Below are 25304 nucleotides of genomic sequence, written 5' to 3' on the forward strand. Positions count from 1 at the left end.
CGGGCCCAGAGGGATAGATGATGAGTCATTAGCCTTTCCCATGGACCAAGGAAAGTGGAGTGTTGTGGTTTACCAAGAGCATCAGTAAATGACTTTAGCAAAAAACGTTCTAACCCATAGTGGGTTCTCAGCACAAATTGTCATACACAGTGCAGGCCTGTATGTTGCGATTATTGTGAAACTGAAAGTCAACATGGCATGATTGCATGATTCTGATAGTTTGCACTTGGCCCTAATCATAGAGTGTGTATAGTGTTTCAGTGTATCTACATCTAGCACCTACATTTTTGTTAGGAATGTCTGTTCGTTATTATGTGAAAATGATACTGTTGATAACCTTCCATTGTTCTCATATCTCTGATTCAGTAACAGGAGATGCAGAACCATAAAGCATGAGAAGCTTTTCCTCCAAATAAGGCTTTGTAATCTACATGTACTTCAGTTGGCCACACATGAATAAATATATTTTTACAGCTTTATTGAGATCCTTCAGGCCATAAAATTCATATTTAAGTATACAATTCATTGGGTCTCAGTGTATGCAGAGTTGTGCACCATCCCTCTAATTTTAAAACATTTCCGATACACCCAAAAACACCCTGTATACATTAGCAGTCATTTCTCATTTCTCCCACCCCCACCCCAGCTCCTGGCTGTGGTTACTAATCTACTTCCTGCCTATAGATTTTCTTATTCTGGACATTTTATATAAATGGGATCATACAATATGTGATCTTTTGAGACAGGCTTCTTTCACTTAATGTTCTCTAGGTTCATCTACATTGTAGCATGTATTCCTTTGTATTACCAAACTAGGGGCCCAGTGCACGAATTTCTGCACCTTGAAAGGAACGAGGCTGCAGTGGGCACAGGGGCAAGTCTCGGCCCATTCTCCAAGCCCCCACCCGGCCCCTCCCGCCATGGCCCCCAGTCCCCTGTCTGCCGGCAGCCCCACTCCCGCCATTGCTGCTCCCACATGCTGATGGCACTGACCCTGCTTGCACCTGCTGATGGCACAGAGCAATTGGGGCTGGCTCCAGCAGCGGGTGTGAGCAGTGGCTGCTGCCCTGATTGCCCCTTAGGAGCAGGGGGAGGTGGAGAAACCTTCAGGGGCGATCAGGGCTAGCAGCCGCCACTCACATCCACTGATGGCGCTGAGCGATTGGGGCCAGCACTGGCAACAGGTGCGAGTGTTGGGTGGGAATGTGGCATGCAGGAACAAAGAATTTTCAGTAACCACCGGAGGTTCGCCCAATGACAGCAACTGGTGCCCCACCTTGGTCTGGCGACCCCACTCACCTGCTCCACCATCTCATCCATGGCTGACGGCCACCATGTTCCGTGCTCTGCCGCCTGCTGCCAACGCCCACCATGTTCCACATGCGCCCCCTGGTGGTTAGTGCACGTCATAGCAACCGGTTCTGTTCTATCATTTGGTCTATTAGCATATTAGGGTTTTATATACAGAGACTAGAGGCCCAGTGCACAAAAATTTGTGCTCTGGGGGGGGGGAAGTCCCTCAGCCAGGCCTGTGCCCTCTCACAGCCTAAGACCCCTTGGGGGATGACCACCTGCTGGCTTAGGCCCACTCCCCGGGGGATTGGGCCTAAGCTGGCAATCAGACATCCCTCTGGCAGCCCAGGAGCCCTCAGGGGATGTCTACTTGCCAGCGGGGAGCAGGCCTAAGCTGCAGTTGGACATCCTTAGTGCTGCTGAGGAGGCAGGAAAGGCTCCCACCACCACCACTGTACTGGCAGCCATCAGCCTGGCTTGTGGCTGAGCAGAGCTCCCCCTGTGGGAGCGCACTGACCACCAGGGGGCAGCTCCTGCATTGAGAGTCTGCCCCCTGCTGGTCAGTATGTGTCATAGTGACCAGTCATTCCCTGTCGTTCTGCTGTTAGGGTCAGTTTGCATATTACCCTTTTATTATATAGGATAATACCATTCCATTATATGAATACACATTTTATTTATCCAGCCACCAGTTAATGGACATTTGTATTTCTTTAACTTTTTGGCTATTAACAAAACTTCTGTGGACTTTCATGGGCAAGTTTTTGTGTGGACATGTGTTTTGTGCATATGCTTAGGAGTGGATATCTGCTGGATTATATATAACTTTATGTTTAACCGTTTGAGGAACTACTAAACCATTATCCAAAGTATTGTCCCCATTTTGCATTTCCACAGCAATGTATGAGGGTTCCAATTTCTCCACATCCTTGAAAACACTTGCTTTTGTATGTTTTTATTTTCACCGTTCTAGAGGGCTAACTAAGTATGTTTTGTTGAAAGGAAATTTATTTTAGATTACTTTCTATTTTTAAATATTAACCTTTTTCTAGGCAGGGACTTGCCCTAGAACTGGAAACACACACACCAAGCCTTCTCATTTAATCAGATGTAAATGTGCTTTCACACCAGTGGTGCATATCAGACTGGGTGTGTGCTTCGGAACCAGGAGGTTCAGACTCGGTTGGAAGGGACCACCATTAACCCTTCTGCTTCACCTGTACCAAAAGGTGCTCCAGCCTCTGCTTCAACGGCTCCTCCACTCACTGCTCATGGGCAGCTCATCCCATTTGTCTAAGGCTCCAGTTTTTAAAGGTTGTAACTTACAAAGATCCAGGTTCAGCCTGCATTGATATCCAGTTTTGCACTCCAAAGGAACAGAAAATAGATCTAATTTTCTACCTCTTGGGTCCCCTCTTCCTTCCCTGAAGTATTTTTATTTTCTTTCGTTTTCTTTCTGATCTTCACTCTTTGAACTATTCCTCCCAGGTCATGCTTTCTACTCCCCTTTTCCAAGATGGCAGCTTTCCTGGGTCTATGAAGGTTGTCAGTATCCTATTTTTAAACGTCTCTGAACTAAGCATGCTGCATGTACTTCAGATAGAGCCTGTTGACAGAGTGATCACCTTCCTCTCTGTGGCTCAAACAGTTCTATGACCTAACATTTTACTCCCGTTGAACTCACCAGAGTCATTAGACCTTTATTGCTACACTCTTCTCTGTAAGGTTTTGTTTTATTCTCACTTCTTAAACTAGTTATGCAATCATGTTACAAAGTTTAAAATGTGTAAAAGAGTATTTGATAGTGTCCTTCCCACTCCTGTTTTGTAAACAGATTTATTGAAGTATAATTTACATAACATAAAATTTATCTATTTAAAGTGTACAAGTCAATTATTTTTAGTAAGTTTATAGAGTTGTGCAATTACTACAATTCCATTTTAGAACATTTCTGTCACCCCAAAAAGGTCCCTTGTACAACTGTTTACAGTCAATCTGCATTACAACCCCAGACATTTTTTACCCCGCCCCTGCCTTTTCTGGACATTTCATACAAATACAGCCATGTAATATGTAGTGTCTGCATCTGGCTTCTTTTGCTCAGCATATTTTCAAAGTTCACCCATGTTGTAATTTGTGTCAGTAGTTTCTTTTTATTGGTGATTAGTATTCCATTATATGATAGAGGCCACATTTTGTTTATCCAATTATCAGTTGTTAGACATTTGGATTATTTAATTTGAGGGGATAATATAAATAATGTGCTGTGAACATTTGTGTAAATGTTTTTGTGTGGACAGGCTTTCATTTATTTTGGGGTATGTATGTATGAGTGGAATTGCTGGGTAACATGTTAAGTTTATGTTTAATTTTTAAGAAAATGCCAAAGCATTTTCCAAAGTGGCTGTATCATTTCACATTCCCATCAGCAATATGTGAAGGTTCCAGTTTCTCTGCTTCCTTCTCAACACTTAGTATTATCCATCTTTTTTTTATTGTAACTATTCTAGTGGATATAAAGTGATATCATTGTGATTTTTAATTTGCATTTTCCTAATGACTGACGATATTGAACATCTTTTCATATGCTTATTGGTCACTCATATCTCTTTGGTGAAATGTCTGTCTTTTACCCACATTTAAATTATATATGTGGAATATCTCACTATTTATGTAGATTGTTAGTTTCTCCCATCAATAGTTTATAGTTTTCAGAGTACAAAGCTTGCCCTTCTGCTAAATTTATTCCTAAATATTTTATTCTTTTTGATGATATTATGAATGGAATTGTTTCCTTGATTTTATTTCCAATTGCTCATTGCTAGATATAAAAATACAACGGATTTTTTTCTTATTGATCTTATATTCTGCACTCTAGCTAAACTTTTTTTAATTCTAATACCTCCTTATGGATTCCTTCATATTTTCTACAGATAGGATCATGCCATCTGCAAATAAAAAGTTTTATCTCTCCCTTTCCAACCCGGTTTCTTTTCTTTCATAGGCATTTTATATATTAAAAAGCAAATACCTACATATGTTGTATACCCTTTTTCACAAAAATGGCAGCATACTTTACATTTTGTAAAGTCTATAATCTATCTTGAGAATCAGTCTGTTTCAGTACCTAAAGTGTTGCTGCTGCTTTTTCTTTTTTCTTTTACAGTTGCAGAAAAGGTCAGTCACATCTTCACCACCCTTTCTGAGCTTATACTTTTTTTTAACATAATAATCTCATAGTTTTATATTTGTTTTTTACTGTTCGGAATGTAAATCATTTGTTCTTTCTAACACTTTGATAATTTCAGATATGTAGTTTCCCTTTTTAGATGGGAAACTGGTGTAGAGAGGTTATGGCTTACTCGAGTAGAAACAGTGAAGGGAAGATCTGAGACTGGCGTAGGTCTTGGGCTTCAGACCCAGAGCTTTTTCTACTGCATCCAAGTTTCTGCCATTCCTCCTGCCTAATGTGTGGAACTTTGCAATTAACCTTTGTTTGATTTGGCCTATTATTCCTGTTATTTGGGATTGTGGCAACCATTTAGGCCCTCCCAGATGTGCATTGTAGGGGAGATCTGCTTCCCATATCTCTAATACACTGATATGTAAAATGTTAAGGAATAGCCAGAGTAAACCAAGTGACTGCCGCTCAGAAAGCGCTGAGTAAATGTTTGTGTTGAATGCGAGATCTGTCGCTCAGTAATGGCCTCTTGCTGTGTTGATAAGAATATTATATTACGATTCAGCCCATATTACTCCATTTTGCCCTCAAAGATGTCATGAGAATTTCTGTCATTTGTTCAAATCAAGTACTTACTACAGTTCTTTTGTCTGCCAGTTAGTGACCATGTCTGCTAGGGGAAACGAGGCTAACCTGGCAGGGCTTGCTCTGCCTGCCTTACAAGCCCTCATTGAAGTTATCAGATTGGTGATCCATTCTAAAATATTTCAGGTCATTAGTTTTAAACCCACCAATTACAACATTTCCTGGCCTCGGACATCTAACATAGCTCCCTCCTCCAGGATTCTGTTGCTAAGTTTCCTGAAGTCCCTGGAATGTAGTTTAGTTTATCTAGCTCAGGGGAGCAAGTACCTGCAGTTTCCTTTCCTGGATTGGTCTTCAGTTTACCTCTACCAAACCTGCTTAAGAGATGAGCAAGAGTCAATGAAGGAAAAATACCACATGATCTCACTCATTCATGGATAATAGAGACCATTATAAACTTTTGAACAATAATAGATACAGAGGCAGAGCTGCCTCACACAGATTGTCAAACTGCAGCGGGAAGGCCGGGGAGGGTTGTGGGGCAGGAGGGAAGGGGGTAAGAGATCAACTGAAGGACTTGTATGCATGCATATGAGCATAACCAATGGACATAAGACACTGGGGGGTAGGGGAAGCCGGGGTATTGTCAAGGGCGGGGAAAAAAAAGGACACATATGTAATACCCTTTGTAATGCTTTAAGCAATAAAAAAAAAAGGAAAAAAAATAAAAAAAAATTTAAAAAAGAGATGAGCAAGATGTTCCTTCCCTCCCAGTGAGATTCAACTCATCGTCTGGGTCAGGGCCACTCCCCAAGGGGATTGTTGCAATAGGCAAGTTTAAGAAATACTATTTTATACTGTATTTATTCAACTACAGTTTGATAATATTTTTGTCACCCACTAATATTCCACCATCACCTTAAATCCATGAATTTTTCCAACCTGCATTGCTCATCTTGCTCTGAACTTAACTAAAAAGGCCTTTTGGGCTTTTTAATGCTTTTTGCAGCACTCATTCAGGACTTCTCAGGGGCCTTTCAGCTCTGCAGCGTTTACCCTCGTCTGAGTATCTGAGCCTGATCTTAGAAAGCACTCTGCTGCTCATCGCTCTCTGTAATTACCCCTGCCCTCTGCTCTCTCATCAAAACTTAGGCAGGTGTCCAGTCAAAATTTCATTCTGAAGACTGACCAGGCTGATTTTTGGCTAGCACCTTCTTCCATTTTCTCAAGTCCTAGGAATATACCCAGTTTGTCTGTTTGTCTGTCTGTTGTCTTACCTTCAGGAAACAGCTCAAGCCCTTATTCAACCACAGCAGCATTCTCCTCCCTGTCATAAATCCTGTGGTAGCATGCTCACACTGTCACAAGCTTCATCTCAGCAGTTTGGATTGGATAAGAAAGGGCTCTCTTTGGTTGGTGACTGTTTTCCTAGTCTGTGGGTAATTGTGCCATTGACTGCAGGTAATGACAACAGGGTCTCTTGTTTTTTCTAGGTGGTAAACCGTATGATTTCTTCTGACTCTGTTTCGTCTTCTACCAGTCATTTCTGGAGCTCAAGCTCTACCCTTTGCGACAAACAAAATGTACATATGTTAAACAAGGGCGTGCAAGCAGGTAAATTACTTGAATTTAAACATTTCTTTCCACTAAAATACAAGTAGCTCTTAAATATAAGATGCTCAGCATGATACTAAATGAAGATTAATATTATACTCAAATGTCATTACTCACCTATCAGATTGGCAAAAATCTAAGCTTCATAGCAAGTATGTGGCAAGAGTCTAAAGAAATAAGTGCTCTCATACATTCTAGTGGGAGTATAAATTGGAAGTATAAACCCCTATGACAGGCAATTTGGCAATTTCTATCAAAATTTCTTTCACCCTCACTTTGACTTTTGGAATTTAGCCTTTAGATATACTGTGCATTATATGTGCAAAATGACAAGTGTATAGAATTAACCACATAGTTAATCGAAGTATTGTTTAGCAGAAAATAAAATGCAACTTATATGTTCATCGATAGCCAAATGGTTAAATAAATTACTGTACATCTATATAATGAAATCCTACTTAGGATGACAAAGGTCTCTCTACCAATATGGCAAAATCTCCATGACATATAATTAAAAAGAGAAGGTAGGTACAGAACAGTGTATAGCATGCTACTACATGTATTTAAAAAATAAGGAAGAGCCCTGGGTGGTGTGTTCAGTGGTTAGAGCATCAGCCCAAGCACCAAGTGTCTCGTGTTCGACTCCTGGTCAAGGGCACATACCTGGGTTGCAGGTTCGATCCAGTGTATGGCCGGTAACCAATGGGTGTCTCTCACATCAGTATTTCTCTCTTTCTCTCTCATCCCCTCCTTCCACTCTCTCAAAAAGCAATGGAAAAATACCCTCTGGTGAGGATTAACATAAATAAATAAGAGAATTGTTTGAATGTACACAGAAAATTGTCTGGAATAATGGGGTTATGAACTGGGTGAATGGAGAATAGGAGTGGGAAGGATACTTTTCATTTTATGCCTTTTTATATCTTTTGATTTTATAAAACAAAAATAAACTTCTGCATTGACTTTTTCTTTCCCCTCAAGTCATGTCTTTACATCTGTCAACCTCTTCCTTACCTAGGTGACTTCCAGGAGGACTAGAAGCATTTTCTGTCTTTCTCACTTGGGATCAGAACTGAATCTATATTAGTAGTTCTTTCCCTCTAATACCTAAACTGACTCTGAGATAAAAACCCTTCTCTTGTCCCCCCTTTCCCCCACTCCTCCTCTCCCTTCCCTTTTTCTTCTTCTCTTTCCCCTCCCTTTCTCCCCCTACCACCTTTCCTCCCTTCCTCTCTTCCCCCTTACACACTCCAACCCACCCAACAAAGGCCATAGCTTGCATTTTTGAAGCCTTAAAAACTTTTCATTTACTTATTTGAATATATTACCTGCCAACTAAGTCTCAAGGCTGCTCCCAGAGACATCTGTGATCTTTCCCCTCAGGAAACGTGGAGATTGTGAATGGTTTAAAAAAAAACACTCGAGATGTTGGGGTGATTTTCCCAACTCCAAGTTTTAGTGATGTTAAAGTGGAAGAGGACAGTGATGTGACTTCTTGGTCAGAAGAAAAAGTAGAAGAAAAGCTCCTTACCAGAAATCTTGGAGACAAAAAGTTAAAGAAGAACAAACAGAGTTGCTGTGAAGGTCAGTTTCTAATTCCCGGTTTTATAGCAGAAAAGCTATGCTCAGATTATTGTCTCTAAATGACCCTGTGTTGACCCCATCTCCACCCCCTGCACTACAGTTATAGAGTCATTCCTGCAGTTAAGCAGACTCCTGGGCATCATGATGGCCTCTAACAGCTACATCTGCTGAGAGCCTATTTTATGCACACGTCTCTGAGAAATATGAAAAATCTCCTTTCTTAAAAATATTTCCTGTAGAAGTTTCATGGTTTGTTCCTGTGGAAAATGTGAAGTCTGGTCCTAAGAAGGAGAACTTCAATCATCGTGGCCCTGGTATCGCCTGGTTTGCACCAATAACCAACACCAAACCCTGGAGGGAACCACTGCGGGAGCAGAACTGGCAGGGCCAGCACACGGCCAGCCACATGTCACTAGCAGGCCCAGGCAGGAGCCCACTGAAGCCATTGGTGAAAGCAACCTTACAGGTACAGGGACATCGAGTGCATTTTAGCCCTGTGTTTCAGGGGGGGAAAGGGGTGAGGTTCAAAGAAATTAAATCTGTGACTTGGCCTTCAGAAGCACAGTCATGTGACCCTCATTTCTAGCACCACCAGAGTTATCTGTTCTCACTCTCATCATTAATCAAAGGCTGCCTTACTCTGTTAACCATTTTAAATCATGCATCACCCTCAGCATCTGGAGACAAGGCAGTAGAAGGAAGGATGTTGTGACACCACTGCTCATCGGGTTTATGGACACATGTTGGCCTGGAAGTCTCATGTTGGCTCAGCCTTATATTTGTTCCTCCAGAACTCCTACTGCTATATAACACGAGGTTTAAAGGGCACTGAGTCTCTTTACATGTCGTTTGGGAGCTACAGGAAATGTTATTTAATGGTGTACAAGGTGAGGCAAAAGTAGGTTTACAGTTGTTCGTATGGCAAATAATACAATAGTTAACAAATAACAATACAAGAATAAACTGTCGTGTACCGACAACGTAAACCTACTTTTGCCCCACCCTGTATTTGAAGGGAAATTTAATATAGCACAATGGGCCAAGCTCCATCCTATCTGGGAGAGGTGTGATTGCCACATCTTAGCTCTTGGCTTATTCCTAAGGCATTTCTGTGATCCCTCTGATTTCCCTACTGGAACTCTCCCGCACAGAGAGTTTGTTAGATTATTCTATATAATAAAGCCTTATATACTAAGTGTCCGCTCATCCGTTCAACCAAAGTGTAGTATGCTAATGATATGCTAAGGCCACTCAACCACTCTATGACGTGCACTGACCACCAGGGGACAACAGTCGACCAGTCCCTATGACGTGCACTGACCACCATGGGGCAGATGCTCCGACTGTTAGGTTACCTTGCTTCTGGGGTCCAGCCGATCGGGACTGAGCAAGATGGGCCGGACACGCCCTGGAGCCCTCCCGTGGCCCCTCCCCGGCTGGCCAACCTCCCGTGTCCCTCTCCAGCCCTGATCATACACCAGTGGGGTCCCTCGGCCTGGCTTGCACCCTCTCGCAATCTGGGACCCCTCAGGGGATGTCGGAGAGCTGGTTTCAGCCCAATCCCGCAGGCCATTGGTGCACAAATTTGTGCATGGGCCTCTAGTCCTATACAGTGGGGCCTTGACTTAGGAGTTTAATTCATTTCGTGATGGAGCTCGTAACTCAAATTACTCGTATGTCAAATCAACAGTGAACGAGTGAGACACGTGATGCTGGGCTGATGTTGTGGCATTCACTGTGACGTTCGCTGCACCAACTAGCGGTGGGGTATCTGAAGCTGGCTCGTAACCCGAATTTTAGCTCGCAACTCAAAGCAAAAAATCGGCCGAGAGACGGCTCGTATCTCGAAAAACTCGTTAGTCTGGACACTCATAAGTCAAGGCCCCACTGTATAATAAAAAGGTAATATGCAAATCGACCTAATAGCAGAACAATCGGTTGCTATGATGCACACCAACCACCAGGAGGCAGACACTCAACACAGGAGCTGCCCCCTGGTGGTCAGTGCCCTCCCACAGGGGGAACGGCCCGCTCAGCCAGAAGCCAGCTCATGGCTGGCGAGTGCAGCGGTGGCGGGAGCCTCTCCCACCTCCATGACAGCGCTAAGGCTGTCCGACTGCTTGGGAGCAGACCTAAGCCATCAGTTGGACATCCCCCGAGGGCTCCCGGACTGCAAGAGGGCGTGGCTGGGTTGAGGGCCCCCCCTGCACGAATCTTGTGCACCAGGCCTCTAGTTTTCAATAATAGAATAGAATAGAAAATAGCTTTAGAAATAGACTCTTTAAATCTGTTGGTCAGTCCTGTTTTTCTATGCCCTTAGAGAGCAGACTGCATCATTAATGTGAGGATGGGGGCTTTTTCTCCTCAGGAATCACTTCTGTTTCACAGACCTGACTTCATCTCCCGCTCTGGGGAGCGGATAAAACGCCTGAAGTTAATAGTCCAGGAGAGGAAGCTACAGAACGTGTTACAAAGTGAGCGGGAGACGCTGTTCAACACTGGGCGAGAATGGCAGGGCCAGGGGGACTCCGTGCACCTGTTTTCTAAGAGAGGTACATGCTGCACTTTCCTTTCCTGGGTACAGAGGTCAAGGTCTGCTTTTGTTTTCTTTTTTCTAAGGTCTGCTTCTTGCTGGGAGAAGCACTGCTCAGCGCCAGGCCAGTTACATGGACAGACAGACAGACTTCTTTGCTTGCTGAGACTTACATCTCCTGAGGTCACCGAACCCTCCCAGTTTAGCTCTTAGTACTCTCATGATCCAAATGAACCCAGTTAGTCTTGCCCTATCACTGCATCTTAAAAACGAGAGTGTACAGTAAGAAGGTGTTTTTATAAACAATCTGTGTCTGTGAGCAAGTTAGTTCCAAAAGTAGATTATGTTTGTTCATTTCTTTCATTAAAGAGGGGGCTGATTTCAGGCTTGTCTACTTCATTGGGTGGTAATAATAATAATAATAGAAGTAGTAGTGTTAGTAATTAAAATAATAGTTATGGCCTGGCCAGCATGGCTCAGTGGTTGAGCGTCAACCTATGAACCAGGAGATCACGGTTCAATTCCTGGTCAGGACACATGCCTGGGTTGCAGGCTCGATCCCCAGTGTGGGGCGTGCAAGAGGCAGCTGATCAATAATTCTCTTTCATCATAGATGTTTCTTCTCTCTCTCCCTCTCCTTTCCCCTCTGAAATCAATAAAAATATATTAAAAAATAAAAAGTAATAATTATGTAGCCCTTATGTTTTACTCAGACATTGTTGGCATTTAATAGTTACAATACTTCCTGAGGTAAATCCTATTAATATCCCTATTTTAGAGATGAGAAAACAAAGGCTAAGAGATGAAGTGCCTACTAAGCTGAGGTTTGAACCCAGGTGGGCTGGCTCCGGAATCAGTGCTCTTCACAGTTATGCTCAGGTGTAAGACCAATAAAGTAATATTTGAAAGCTGTGAAAACTCTATAAAGTACCCAACACTTTCATCACATTACCTGTAAACGGGGCAGTGTATCAATTCCTGGTCTAGTCTGTGCCACAGTGTTGTGCCTTCAGGAGACTTAGGCTGCTGTCACAGTTTTCACAGTTTAACCTTGGCCTTGGCCTTCACCGTTGGTGACCACCTAGCACTGTCAGCTCATAGTAGGACCTCAGAGTCCTAGCAACTCTGTCACACAGCTCTTGCATACCACACCCTTCCTTGTTATGTCACTATTCACTGTAAACCCTTTTTTCTCTTGCTTAGGTTTCCTGGCTGCCCAGAAGTATAAGCCTGTTGGAAAGAAGGAAATGATTCAGAGGTCTAAACGGTAAGGCCAAGAGAATAAGAGTAATTAGAGAAGTACAAATCAGGCCAGCAAGTACTTAAGAGCTCTGGCTTGCCCTCAGAATAAAGGCATTCTGCTCAAGTTAAAACATAAAAAATTAGTTGTGAAAGTAGTTCCTCATGTATGACACTAAAAAAGAGAAGAATAGGTAGCAGATCATGGTATGGATGACTCATCTACCAAAGATAGAAAGAGCCCTGGCCAGTTTGGCTCAGTGGGTGGAGCGTCGGCCTGCGGACTCAAGGGTCCCAGGTTCAATTCCGGTCAAGGCCATGTACCTTGGTTGCGGGCACATCCCCAGTGGGGAGTGTGCAGGAGGCGGCTGATCGATGTTTCTCTCTCATCGATGTTTCTGACTCTATCCCTCTCCCTTCCCTCGCCCTTCTTTGTAAAAAATCAATAAAATATATATTTTTTTAAAAAATAGAAAGAATTCCCACTAATTTGTATGCCTTAGTTAAGCTCATTCTTATTAGAAACCTAAATATAGAGTATTTTGAAATAAATACTTATTTGGGGCCTTACCTTTTATCCAGGCCATCCTGTTTCTAGAAATCTATTCAATACAGTGAGAAATAATGTAGTATTGTCCAATACACATTAAGTTAAGCTGGGAAAAAAGTCAGGTTTCAGAAGCACGTGTACATGCCACTATTTATAGTCTTTAAAAATAAGTATCTGGGCTTCTGTAGAGGCGAACACTTTATATGCATAGGGTATCTCTGGAAGGGTACACAAAAAACTGATAATAGTGGTTGCCTTTGGGAAAAAGAACTGAGTGGGTAGGAGAAAGACTAATTGTTTGCCTTTATATACTTTTTTAATTTTGTACCATTGTATGCGTTAGCCACTCATTAGAGATATGCATATATTGATCATGAGAATGCCATGGAATAACTAAATTAAGAGTTACCATTTAGGCCAGTGATGGCGAACCTTTTGAGCTCGGCATGTCAGCATTTTGAAAAACCCTAACTTAACTCTGGTGCCGTGTCACATATAGAAATTTTTTGATATTTGCAACCATAGTAAAACAAAGATGTGTATTTTTGATATTTACTTTATATATTTAAATGCCATTTAACAAAGAAAAATCAACCAAAAAAATGAGTTCACGTGTCACCTCTGACACGCATGTCATAGGTTCGCCATCACTGATTTAGGGGTTCATTAGCTACCTCCTTAAATAAGAACAGTTTTATAGCCAGCAGAATGCTTGAAAACAGTTTATCTTAGATGTTTAAAGCATTCCTCCTAAAATTTTGTTTTTACTCTCCATTTAGTAAACCCTTTCCTTATAGGTACTTCAAAGGGACGCTTTAGTCACGGAGTTCTTGAAGTGTGGTTGTAGACCTCTGGGATTTGCCAGGTCAAAATGAATCTCAAAATAATACTAGAATGTTATTGCCTTTTTCTGTGTGTTGACATTTGCACTGATGATGCAAAAGTAATGGGGGAGGAATAAAACTGCTGGTGCCTTAACACTATTTGAGACTCTGGTGGTCTAGAAGGTCTTGTTTTCTTTTCTTTTCTTTTCTTTTCTTTTCTTTTCTTTTCTTTTCTTTTCTTTTCTTTTCTTTTCTTTTCTTTTCTTTTCTTTTAATCCTCACCCAAGGATATTTTTTCCATTGATATCTATAGAGAGAGTAGAGTGGAAGGGAGATAGAGGGGTGGAGAGAGAGAAATACTGATGTGAATCACATCAATTGGTTTCCTACTGCACTTGCCCCGACCGGGGCCAGGGATCAAGATCAAGCCTGCAACCAAGATAGGTGCCAACAGATGCTCTAACGTCTGAGCAGTACTGGCCAGGGCAGAAAGCTTTGTATTTTTTACAGCCACATGCCAGCAGTGTAAGGGAAGTACACGCAGAGCACTTGCTGCATGCAAGACCAATGACTGGTTCAAGGAAGAGCACTTACACCAAGGTTTGTGGAGCGAGCTGAAGTGGAACACAGCTTTTACTTGAAGGAATGGTAGATGAACTGATTATTCCGACTTGGGCCTATGACAGACTTTTTCTTGAAAATGAAGAAGTGAGTCTCACTTCAAGGAAAATAGCTGACAGTATTTACTGCCAAAGAGAAAATTTGAGCTTTCAAGCAAAGAATCAAATTCTAGAAAACTTGGTCTACCACTACATGGTTGACTACCTCCCAGTACTGAGACTTTTCTGATATCAGCAATGATATTAACAAGTAAGATGTTATTATATAAGTAAATATATCAGCATTTGGAAGCTCTGCATAAGTCACTGGGCCAGTATTCTCCCAATGACTGCTGCATTGTGTTACAAAATCAGGCATGGATAGACGATACATTCAAAGTGCAAGGTAGACTGGTAACCTCTGTTTATATGAGAGTACAAAAGTTCATTGATTTTAGATTCCACATTGCAACTACTTTTTAAGAAACTACCACTTGTCAAGTTTCGGTGCAGTATCAAGAAAATCAGCAATTATCTGAAAAGAATATTAAAATACTTCTCTCTTGTCCAACTACATATGTGTGTAAACTGGATTTTTAAAAATGTATCTTTTAACTAGAACAGTATATTACAACAAATGTAATACAGAAGCAGATGTAAAAATTTAGCTGTCTTTTATTAAACCAGACATTAAATATTTATAAAATATAGATTTACAAAATATGTAAAACAGTACCACTCTTACTAAAAATTTTAGTTTTGGAAAACATATTTATTATATGTGTTAGCATGCAACAGGCTTATTATTTTTATTTTTAAGTGAATTAAGAACTAAGTACTTTTGCCTTAGCTGGTTTGACTCAATGGATAGAGTGTCGGCCTGAGGACTGAGGGGTCCCGGGTTCCATTCTGGTCAAGGGCACATACCTCGGTTGCAGGCTCCTCCCTGGACTGGGCCCTGGTCAGGGCTCGTGCAGGAGGCAACCAATCGATGTGTTTCTCTCACATCGATATTTCTGTCTCTCCCTCTGCCTTCCACTCTCTAAAAATCAATGGAAAAATATGCTCAGGTGAGGATTAAAAATAAGAAATAAATACTTTTAAAATGTTCAGTTTTAATTTCTAATACAGTAGATCTCAATAGATAAAATTCACATTGACCAATATTGGCCTCAAGCTTTACGAGTCTAAAGGGGCCCTAGCCAGCTTGGCACACTGGATAGAGCGTCAGCCTAGGGACTGAAGAGTCCCAGGTTCGATTCCGGTCAAGGGCATGTACCTTGGTTGCAGGCACATCCTCAGTAGGGGGTGTGCAGGAGACAGCTGAAAATGTCATATATGAAAATGTTACCACAATAAGATTAGTTAACATGATTACCATTTTGTTGTTGTTATGCTGAGAGCATTAAAGCTCTATTCTCAGAACAACTTTCAAGTATACAGTACCGTATTGTTAACTAGAGTCACTTTGCTGTACATAGGTCCCAGGAACTTTTTCATCTTATAACTGGAAGTTTGTGCCCTTTGACCAACACCTCCCCATTGTCCCATTCCCTCATCCCTTGGCAATCATCATGCTGTTCACTGTTTCTGAGTCTGATGTTTTTAGATTTAACACATAGGTGAGATCACACAGTTTCTGACTTATTTAACTTTTAAAAAGTATATTGCTCTCATGATCCATCCATGCTGTTGTAAATGGAAGGATTACCTTTTTTGTGGCTGAATAATACCCCATTTTATATTTTTATAAATATGTGTGTTTTTATATACATATATGTCATGTTTTATTTATTCATTCATCCATTGATGGATACTTAGGTTGTTTCCATGTCTTCACTTCTGTAATAATCCTGCAATGAATATGAAGGTGCAGCTATCTCTTTGAGATTGTGATTTCATCTCCTTTGGATAAACACCCAGCAGTGTCATTGCTGGGTCATATGGTAGTTCTGGGTGTACTGTTTTCCAGAGTAGCCACACCAACCTACGTTTCACTGATGGCGCACAGGGTTCCCTTTTCTCTACATCCTCGCCAGCATTTGTTATCTCTCAGTTGTTGTTTTAATAATAGCCATTCTAACAGTGTGAGGTGATATTTCATTGTATTTTAATGAACAGTGACTTTTAAAGTGTATACTTGTTCCTTTTTTATGCTTTGTAATAATTCCATTATATTCCATCATCTGTGTAGCTGTTTTTATTAGAAATTTAGATTATTTCTAATTAGAGCACGTTTATCAAGTGCGTGTTTGGCCATGCTCCTCCCCATCCCTGAGAGGACAGAGCCCAGGCTTGCACATTGCAGTGAGGCCCTCCGCACCCACCTCCCTCTCCACCTGCGTCCCACCTGCTCCCCACTCTCTGAGCTTTGACTTGCCCGTGCTCCCTTCTCCTTCCATCCCCTTTCTGCTCCTATTTTTCAAGACCCACCTCAAGCTTAGTGTCTTCTCTGGCCCTCCCTGACCTACTTCACTCAGAATAAGTTTCTTCTTTTCCCGTAATACTGTGTCACCTTTTGGAGATGTGACCATGATTGTACTTTCCCCCTATCATTTCCCTTATGTTTAGGCTGCCCCACACTGGGGATTGAGCCTGCAACCCGGGGTATGTGCCCTGACCAAGAATTGAACCCTGACCTTCTGGTTCATAGGTCGACGCTCAATCACTGAGCCACACTGGCGGGCTAATGTATTTTTCTTTATCTGTCTCCCCTTCCAGATCATAAACACCCCAGGCCAGAGTTCTTTGTGTTCAAGTGTCTAACGGGAAGCTGGGCACATTATGGGCCAGGCTTTTCTGAGGGACTGGATGCCTTGAGAGGGTAGAATGTAGGGAGATCGGTGAGAAGACATCATGTGCCTCTATGGTCTGGTAACCTCACTGCTTTCTGTCTTTCCTAAGGATTTATGAGCAGCTTCCAGAAGTACAGAAAAAGAGAGAAGAGGAAAGGAGGAGATTGGAATATAAGTCGTACCGGTTGCGAGCCCAGCTGTATAAAAAGGTCAGTCAGTCCCAGAGCGGGGTTGGTCAGGTTTATCAAGGAAGAAAAAACAGTGAAACACACCTGACCTGTTTGAATGAACTGCATATGGGGAGTGAACTTAAGCTCATGATGCGTTGTACCGCTGCTGACATTTGGAAGATAGAGGCACCTATGACTAGATTTCAAATCTAAAAATAAAAACACCAAACCTCAAAAAGGCTCCTTCCAGGCATACATTTGGAAGGAAACCAAATTTCATCCGTAGGGGTCAGTTTAGATGTACGTTATGGTAGAAATGGTCAAATCCAGTAGAATTGTGTTTTTATTCCAACATCCCAGATGGTAGTTTTATACTTTAGAACTCTTTTAAAAGGCTGGAAAATGTCTGTGTGTAGCTTAAGAGTTGCCAGAGCCTCGACGCCAGCACCATGTCCTGCCCATCGCTCCCGTGGAATCAGTGGTGCTGTGGGTCCCAGAACCTCACAGGCAAGGACACTTGCTAGCAATTTACTCCTTGAGAAATGAAACGGGCTACAGGGCCTAAAGGCCCGCATCCTTCATTGTCCTGGTTTCCTTCCCAACCCCCTTACTTCACCCAAGAGGACGCGGAAAGTCAGAAACCAAAAGATGCATTCATCCCAGACCGATGTGGGGTGGAAAATGCTTCTGGAGCACATCCCCGAGTTCGGGCTGGGCCTGCTCAAGTGCGGAGGCCCCGGCACTGCATCAGGCTCTCACCGTGCTTGTGTGTTTGCGAACTGATGGAAGGATTAGTCTATCAGGATTATAGAGTATCTGCACCTCTACAGAAATAATAGACATTGATTATAGATCATCTTCCCTAAACAATGCAGGAAGTATTTTTCATATAATTACCATGTTTCTGTAGCCGGGGAAGGTAAACAAGGTTTCCCCACTCGTCTTCAGTGCCATGTCCGCGGGAAGGAGTGTCTGTCTGCCTGGTCACAAGGGCTGCTAACTTCTTTCCTGCCTGTCTTTTCTTCCACAGAAAGTGACCAATCAACTCTTGGGGAGAAAAGTTCCCTGGGACTGACATAAGATTATTTTCTTCAGAGCCGTGGAATTTTATTTTATCAACCTGAAGAAGCGTAACCCTTAGTTTTTGAGTCTGGTTCAATAAAGCAAACTCTTTGTCCATGTGTAATTTAGAAGTAGTAACCTTCTAAAGAGTCCGGGCACAGTGGTAAGATTATTAATGTTTTGGGAGCAATACTTTCTTTACAGTGGCCTTGCCCACAGGAGTGTTTGTTATAACATTATTATTTCTTATTCTAGATAAGAGTCCCTTTTTGTTTGTGTTCTTATACTTTTAGGAAATAAATAACTTCTTTTTTTTATATTCTTATTGACTCCGCGTAAAACAAGTCATTAGAGGGTCATTTCTTTCCCATCTGGAGCTGTGCCATGTCTCCCCTGAAGTGCATGGGGAGCCGCAATCTAAAATGGTCAGTCAAAGGAAATGGGCTGTGAGGCTGAAATGTGGCCTTTTTTTCTGGAAACACAGGGGACAGGCCAAGAGCCCTGTCATGGGCTTTGTGGAGAGGGTGTCTGTACCCTCCGGGCAGACCCAGAGACTCCAGCAGACATAGGCATCTCAGGTCTAGAACTCCCCTTAGTCTCATCCCAGCTGCCCTGGGAGCTATACACTATCCTTTGGTGAATTTTCCTCCACCCACCCCCTTGTTTACAGGATTAAAGCCTCAGAGCATTTATCGTCTCACATAGAACCAGTGCTTATAATCTGGAAAACCACTTCTGAAAAGCAGGAGTTAATATATGTGATAATGAAAAAAAAAGTACACACACACACACACACACACACAGTGACCAGATAATTATGACCACCCCATCAGTACTTCGTTGGGCCACCTTTTGCCTTCAATACTGCGGCGATTCTTGGCATTGACTCCACGAGATGTTGAAAGGTGATTGGAGGAATCTGACACCATGCCTGATGAATAGCACTGTCCACTTCTGTGAGATATGCTTGTGGAACCAGCTGCCTGAAGGCTCTTTTAACTTCGTCCCACAAATGCTCAAATGGATTGAGATCTGGTGATTGTGGGGGCCACCTAAGAAGGTAAAGTCTCCCTCATGTTCTTGAAACCACTCTTACACAATACGAGCACCGTGGCATGGCGCATTGTCTTGTTGGAAGAAGCCATCTCCATTGGGATACGCCATCAACATGATAGGATGAACTTGATCAGCAACGATACTTAGGTATGTTGTGCTATTCAGATGTTGTTCCACACGAATTAAAGGGCCCAAATCATGCCAGGAAAACATGCCCCAAACCATAATCCTGCCCCCACCAGCTTGAAGGGTTGTGCTCATGCATGTGGGGTGCATGCTTTCATGCTGTTTCCGCCAAATTCTCACTCTGCCATCTGCATGATGCAACTGGAAACGTGATTCATCGGGCCACATGACTTTTTTCCAATGCTCGACTGTCCAATCCTGTGTTCCTGTGCAAATTGGAGACATTTTATCTTAGTAACTTCAGATAGCAAAGTGTTCGAACAGGCCTTCGGCTTCCATATCCCATATGATGCAGTGTACGGCTAATTTGCCTACAAACGTCAGGTAGTCGTCATAATCTGGCCACTCGGTGTATATGTATATATATGATAATGCACATAAAGCACTTAATCTTGTGACCTGGAATTAAAGCTAAGGCCCAAAGTTGAGCAGGGAAGATGCTCAGCAGCCTTATTCTAAGTTCAGCGGAGCTCCAGCCGGGCTATAGGGGCCAGTTGTTTCCTGAGAGGCTGTGGCAAAGAGCAGGCCCTGCCACCAAGCACTGCTCAGAGCTTTCAAGTGGTGCCACCTAAACTCCCGGCCTCACCTGGAAGGAGGCTGTGAAGAAGCCTTCGACAGCACATGTGGGGGGACTACCTAGCTCTTCCCTGTCACGCTGTGCAGGGTAACTAACCACTTTGGGCCAGTTTATCTGTAAAATGAGAGCATTGATATGTGCATGCCGCTTTTGGTTGTCAGATGCTGTGGCTGTTTACATGTGGGAAGTTACTAGAATTCAGACGGAAAGTGATCATTGTCTGGAAACTTGGGTCTGCAAGGACACAGGCAGGATGGAGTCCTTAGGAGCAATGAGTGTGATTCTCCACACCTGGCAGTGTCCGCCAGGCACCTTCCCAGAGCATTGACTAGTAGGTTCAGGGTCTGGGAAGCCACAGGTGGCAGCTGGCAGCCCCTCCTCCTCCGAGCCCAGCCAGAATACACCTTGGGGGTGCCCTGGGGAAGATTTATTTAAACAGTAAATAGAATCGCTTTCACACTAGAATGGTATTTCCCCAGCCCCAGGTACAGAGTTAGGGAGCAGAATCAAAGCACAGCCTGGGGGAGGGGTGCTGAGGGTTCTCAGATGCCTTTTCCGTGGCTGAGTCTGCTGCTTGCTGAAGCTAAGTATTGGCATCAAAATCTCTTCTTCCCCCAGAGCTCAGGACAGTTTCCCTACTCCGCCCACATGGTTCCACTGAGCACCTGGCAGAAGCCGCAAAGTCACCGCCTCTGCTGTCCCTCCTGTGGCCATGAGGCTGCTCTGCCCACTCTCCATCTCCACCAGGATCTTGTTTTATGTTTTGTTCTTGCACAGATGGAAAAGCCCAGGCCCTGGCACCTGGTTCTGACCTTGGGGATTCACTCTAATTTCTTTGTCCTAGATCTAGTTCTCACCTCATCTGAGAATTCACTGCCCGCTTTTTCCTGGGAGGTTAGGCTCCAGCCTCCTTGGCCACTCCTCTGCCCTGAGGGCAGCTTCTGTTTCTGCCCATGCACCCCAGACAAAGGCCTCCAGGGACCGTCAGCACATGCACTGTGGGCTGAGGGAGTGTATGGGGAAGGCAGAGTGTTTTCACTATAAATCACAAAGCATTTTGTGTCCCGAATGATTGTGTAGGCCAGTAGTTAGAAAGCTAGGCCAACCCCGGCCATGGTGGCTCACTGGTTGAGTGTGGACCTAGGACTGTGGTCAGCAAACTGCAGCTCACGAGCCACATGCGGCTCTTTGGCCCCTTGAGTGTGGCTCCTCCACAAAATACTAACTTCTGCGCATGGGCCACGAAGTTTTAATCACACTGTACGTGCATGCCCGCACATGGTATTTTGTGGAAGAGCCACACTCAAGGGGCCAAAGAGCCGCATGTGGCTCGTGAGCCGCAGTTTGCCAACCACTGACCTAGGAGATCATGATTCATTTCCCAGCTGGGGATCTAGCAGGAGGCAGACATCAATGATTCTCATCGATGTTTCTATCTCTCCCTCTCCCTTCTCTGAAACCAATAAAAATAGATTTTTTTTAAAAAAGAAAGCTAGGCCAAGCTGAATGGTTTGTGTCTTCATCTTTACCTGTTTTGGAGCTGGGTGATTTTAACTTATAATGTTAGTTTTATTTTGACTGGCTGTGAACCCTTGCTTATAGTCCTGTCCCAATTTCTCATTAAATACTCATGAATTCTGGTTGGGTGGAGGTCTAAGCTGAATAATAGCAAAACTAACTATTGGCCTTTAGGGGGCACTCTTGGGTCATCTCACAGCTTCCCTTAGACTTTGGAGTAAATTATCTTCCTTTCCTTTTTTTCCTCCTTGTTCTCTCCATTCCTCTGTTGCAGGTGCCATTACTCTGGGTGGTCTTGTTGCACAGGTAAAATCTGAGGCTCTGTTTAGAGCAGTGATGGTGAACCTATGACACGTGTGTCAAAGGTGACACGCAAACTCATTTTTTTGGTTGATTTTTCTTTGTTAAATGGCATTTAAATATATAAAATAAATATCAAAAATATAAGTCTTTGTTTTACTATGATTGCAAATATCAAAAAATTTATGTGACACAGCACCAGAGTTAAGTTAGGGTTTTTCAAAATGCTGACACACCGAGCTCAAAAGGTTCGCCATCACTGAGTTAGAGAAAACAGAGCCCTTCAGAGGTCATCCCAGCTTTCTAGACTTCTGCCCAGGGTTTGGGTCCAGCATGTCCTCAAAGAGGCATGGCCAGATTCACACATTTCTAGAATCCCTGACCCATTCTCAGCACAGTGTTCATCCAACCTCACCATTGCTACCCACACAAGACAGCCTGACATCAGAATCTAAGTCCAGAACCTCAACTAACCATGGGGCAAATGGGGCTGCCGAAAAAAACTGCCTACTCTGACTTCACTTCACGAGTTAGGGGCTAACTGAGGAAAAGTGGGAAGATGTTCATATGGTTCCCACTGTCGACTTGGCCAGGGAGGTGACTAGGAGCAGCCCTCTCAGGAGACACACACCTGGTGCCATCTTAACGAAAAACAGGCATCAATTCCACACCCAGAAAATAGCTAGGAACAAAAACGTTTCCTGGATCTACCATTAGATAGTAAGCTCCATGAGGGCAAGAATCATGACTATCTTGTTCGCTTTCTTTTGCTAGGGCTTCGCACACTGTGGTCACAGGTTAACTCTATGGATTTGTCAACTGGCACAGTGTGGTCACTCCAGATTGGAGGCAGAGGCTGTGGAAAGACTTCAGGGACATCTAATTGGTTGGTTACATGAAGCACCTGAGTGTTATGATATATAGAAACATCTGATAGAGTTTGGGGTTGAATAAGTGTTAAATAAATAGAAAAATAAAGTAAGAGATCATTAAAAGTTCCAAGAAAAAGGAGACAAAACAAACATCTGTAAGAGAAGATAACTAATGTTTTGCCATGTAGCTTAGCTTAAACACAGATTATTGATGTACCCCAAACGGTGACAAACCACTTTGAGAAGCTGGGGAACAGGAAGGGTGCATGTGCGTGGTGGAGACACAGCATCAACCTCCTGGTGGCAAAACCGGACATCAAGAAGGAGCCACACGAGCCCATTAATGAGGTGGAAGTGAGTGCACAAGGGGAAGTGTAAGGGCTGCTCTTTCCCACCACAAATCCATAGAACTCTGATATAATTTTTTAAAACTTTAAAAAATTAAAGACTTTAGTGTGAAAGGCAAAACATGAGAACATTAGAAATAAATATAGGAGAGTATCTCTAAGAACTTAAAACTTAAAAAAAAAACTATTAGACTTAATAAATGAATTCGACAATGTAGCAGGATACAAAAGTAACACCCAGATACCCATGGCTTTTTTATACACCAATAATGAACTCAGAGAAACTTTAAAAAAATCCCATTTACCATTGCAACAAAATTAAGATACCTAGGAATAAACTAAGGAGGAAAAAGACCTGTATTCAGAAAACTACAGGACATTGAGAAAGATAGAGGAAGACATAAACAGATAGAAGAACATACCATGTTCATGGGTCAGTAGAATCAACATCATTTAAAGGTCCATATTACCCAAAGAAGTCTATAGATTCAATGCAATCCCCATTAAAATACCAATGGCATATTTCACAGACCTAGAACAAACTCCAAAAATTCATCTGGAATAAAAAAGACCCCGAATAGCTGCAGCAATCCTGAGAAAGAACAAAGTAGGTGGGATCACAATACTAGATATCAAGCTATATTACAAAGCCACTGTTCTCAAAACAGCCCGGTACTGGCACAAGAACAGACATAGATATCAATGGAACAGAACAGAGAACCCAGAAATTGACCCAAGCCATTATGCTCAATATTTGACAAAAGAGGCAAGAACATACAATGGAGTCAAGACAGTCTCTTCAGTAAATGGTGTTGGGAAAAATTGGACAAATACATCCAAAGAAAATGAAACTAGAACACCAACTTACACCATACACAAAAATAAACTCAAAATGGATAAAGGACTTAAACAGAAGATGGGAAACCATAAAAATAGTAGAGGAATCCATAAGCAGCAATATATCAGACATATGTCATACAATATCTTTACTGATACAGCTCCTAGGACAATGGAAACTAAGGAGAAAATAAACAAATGGGACTGCATCAAAATAAGCTGCTGCACAGCAAAAGAAACCATCAACAAAACAAAGCCCACTGCATGGGAGAACATATTTGCCAATGTTATCTCCGATAAACGTTTAATCTCCAAAATTTACAGGAAACTTATACAACTTAACAAAAGGAAGATAATCTAATAAAAAATGGACAGCCTTAGCTGGTTTGGCTCAATGGTTGGAGAGTCAGCCTGCTGACTGAAAGGTCCCAGGTTCAATTCCAGTTGGGCACATGCCTACTGGGCTCGATCCCCAGTAGGGGGCATCCAGGAGGCAGCCGATCAATGATTCTCATCATTGATGTTTCTATCTCTCTCTCCCCCTCTCCCTTCCTCTCTGAAATCAATAAAAATATATATTTTTTTAAATGGGCAAAGGACCTAATAGACACTTTTCGAAAGAGGACATACAGAAAGCCAAGAGACATATGAAAACATGCTCAAAGTCACAAATCATCTGAGAAATGCAAATCAAAACAACAGTGAGGTACCATCTCACATCTGTCAGAATGGCTATCATCAACAAATCAATAAACGACAAGTGCTTGCGAGGATGCGGAGAAAAAGGAACCCCCTTGCACTGCTGGTGGGAATGCAGACAGGTGCAGCCATTGTGGAAAACAGTATGGAGTTTCCTCAAAAAGTTAAAAATGCCCTAACTGGTTTGGCTCAGTGGATAGAGCGTCGGCCTGCAGACTGAAAGGTCCCAGGTTCGATTCCTGTCAAGGGCATGTACCTTGGTTTCGGGCACATCCCCAGTGGAAGATGTGCAGGAGGCAGCTGATCAATGTTTCTTTCTCATCGATGTTTCTAACTCTCTATCCCTCTCCCTTCCTCTCTGTAAAAAATCAATAAAATATATTTTTAAAAAGTTAAAAATGGAACTCCCATTTGACCCAGTGATCCCACTTCTAGGAATATATCCCAAGAAACCATAAACACCAATCAGAAAGGATATATGCACCCCTATGTTCATAGCAGCACAATTTACAATAGCTAAGATTTGGAAACAGCCTAAGTGCCAATCAGCAGATGAGTAGATTAAAAAACTGTGGTACATCTACACAATGGAATACTACACTGTTGAAAGAAAGAAGGAATTCTTTTTTTTTTTAAAGAAGGAATTCTTACCATTTGCAACAGCATGGAGAGCATTATGCTAAGCGAAATAAGCGGATCAGAGAAAGATAAATATCACATGATCTCACTCATTTTTGAATATAATGAACAACATAAACTGATGAACAAAAATAGAGCCAGAAGCATGGAACAGACTGCCCATCCTAATAGGGTAGTTGGCGGGGGGAGGGGAGTTAAGGGATCAATCAAAGGACCTGTATGCATGCATATGAGCATAACCAAT

General features: G+C 42.6%; 1 protein-coding gene across 1 annotated transcript in view; it reads left to right on the forward strand.

Annotated features, from left to right (window-relative positions):
* The window catches only part of ALMS1 (ALMS1, centrosome and basal body associated protein), a 133650-nt gene extending 115298 nt beyond the window's left edge, over positions 1–18352 (forward strand). Inside the window, 7 exon segments of the mRNA XM_023760631.1 lie at positions 6553–6673; positions 8057–8257; positions 8497–8723; positions 10626–10809; positions 11994–12057; positions 16907–17006; positions 17998–18352. Coding sequence (XP_023616399.1) covers positions 6553–6673; positions 8057–8257; positions 8497–8723; positions 10626–10809; positions 11994–12057; positions 16907–17006; positions 17998–18042 — 942 coding nt within the window. The 3' untranslated portion in view covers positions 18043–18352.
* Positions 18353–25304: the final 6952 nt, after the last annotated feature.

This window comes from Myotis lucifugus, unplaced genomic scaffold (assembly GCF_000147115.1).
Source record: "Myotis lucifugus unplaced genomic scaffold, Myoluc2.0 scaffold_186, whole genome shotgun sequence".
Classification (NCBI taxonomy): Eukaryota; Metazoa; Chordata; class Mammalia; order Chiroptera; family Vespertilionidae; genus Myotis; species Myotis lucifugus.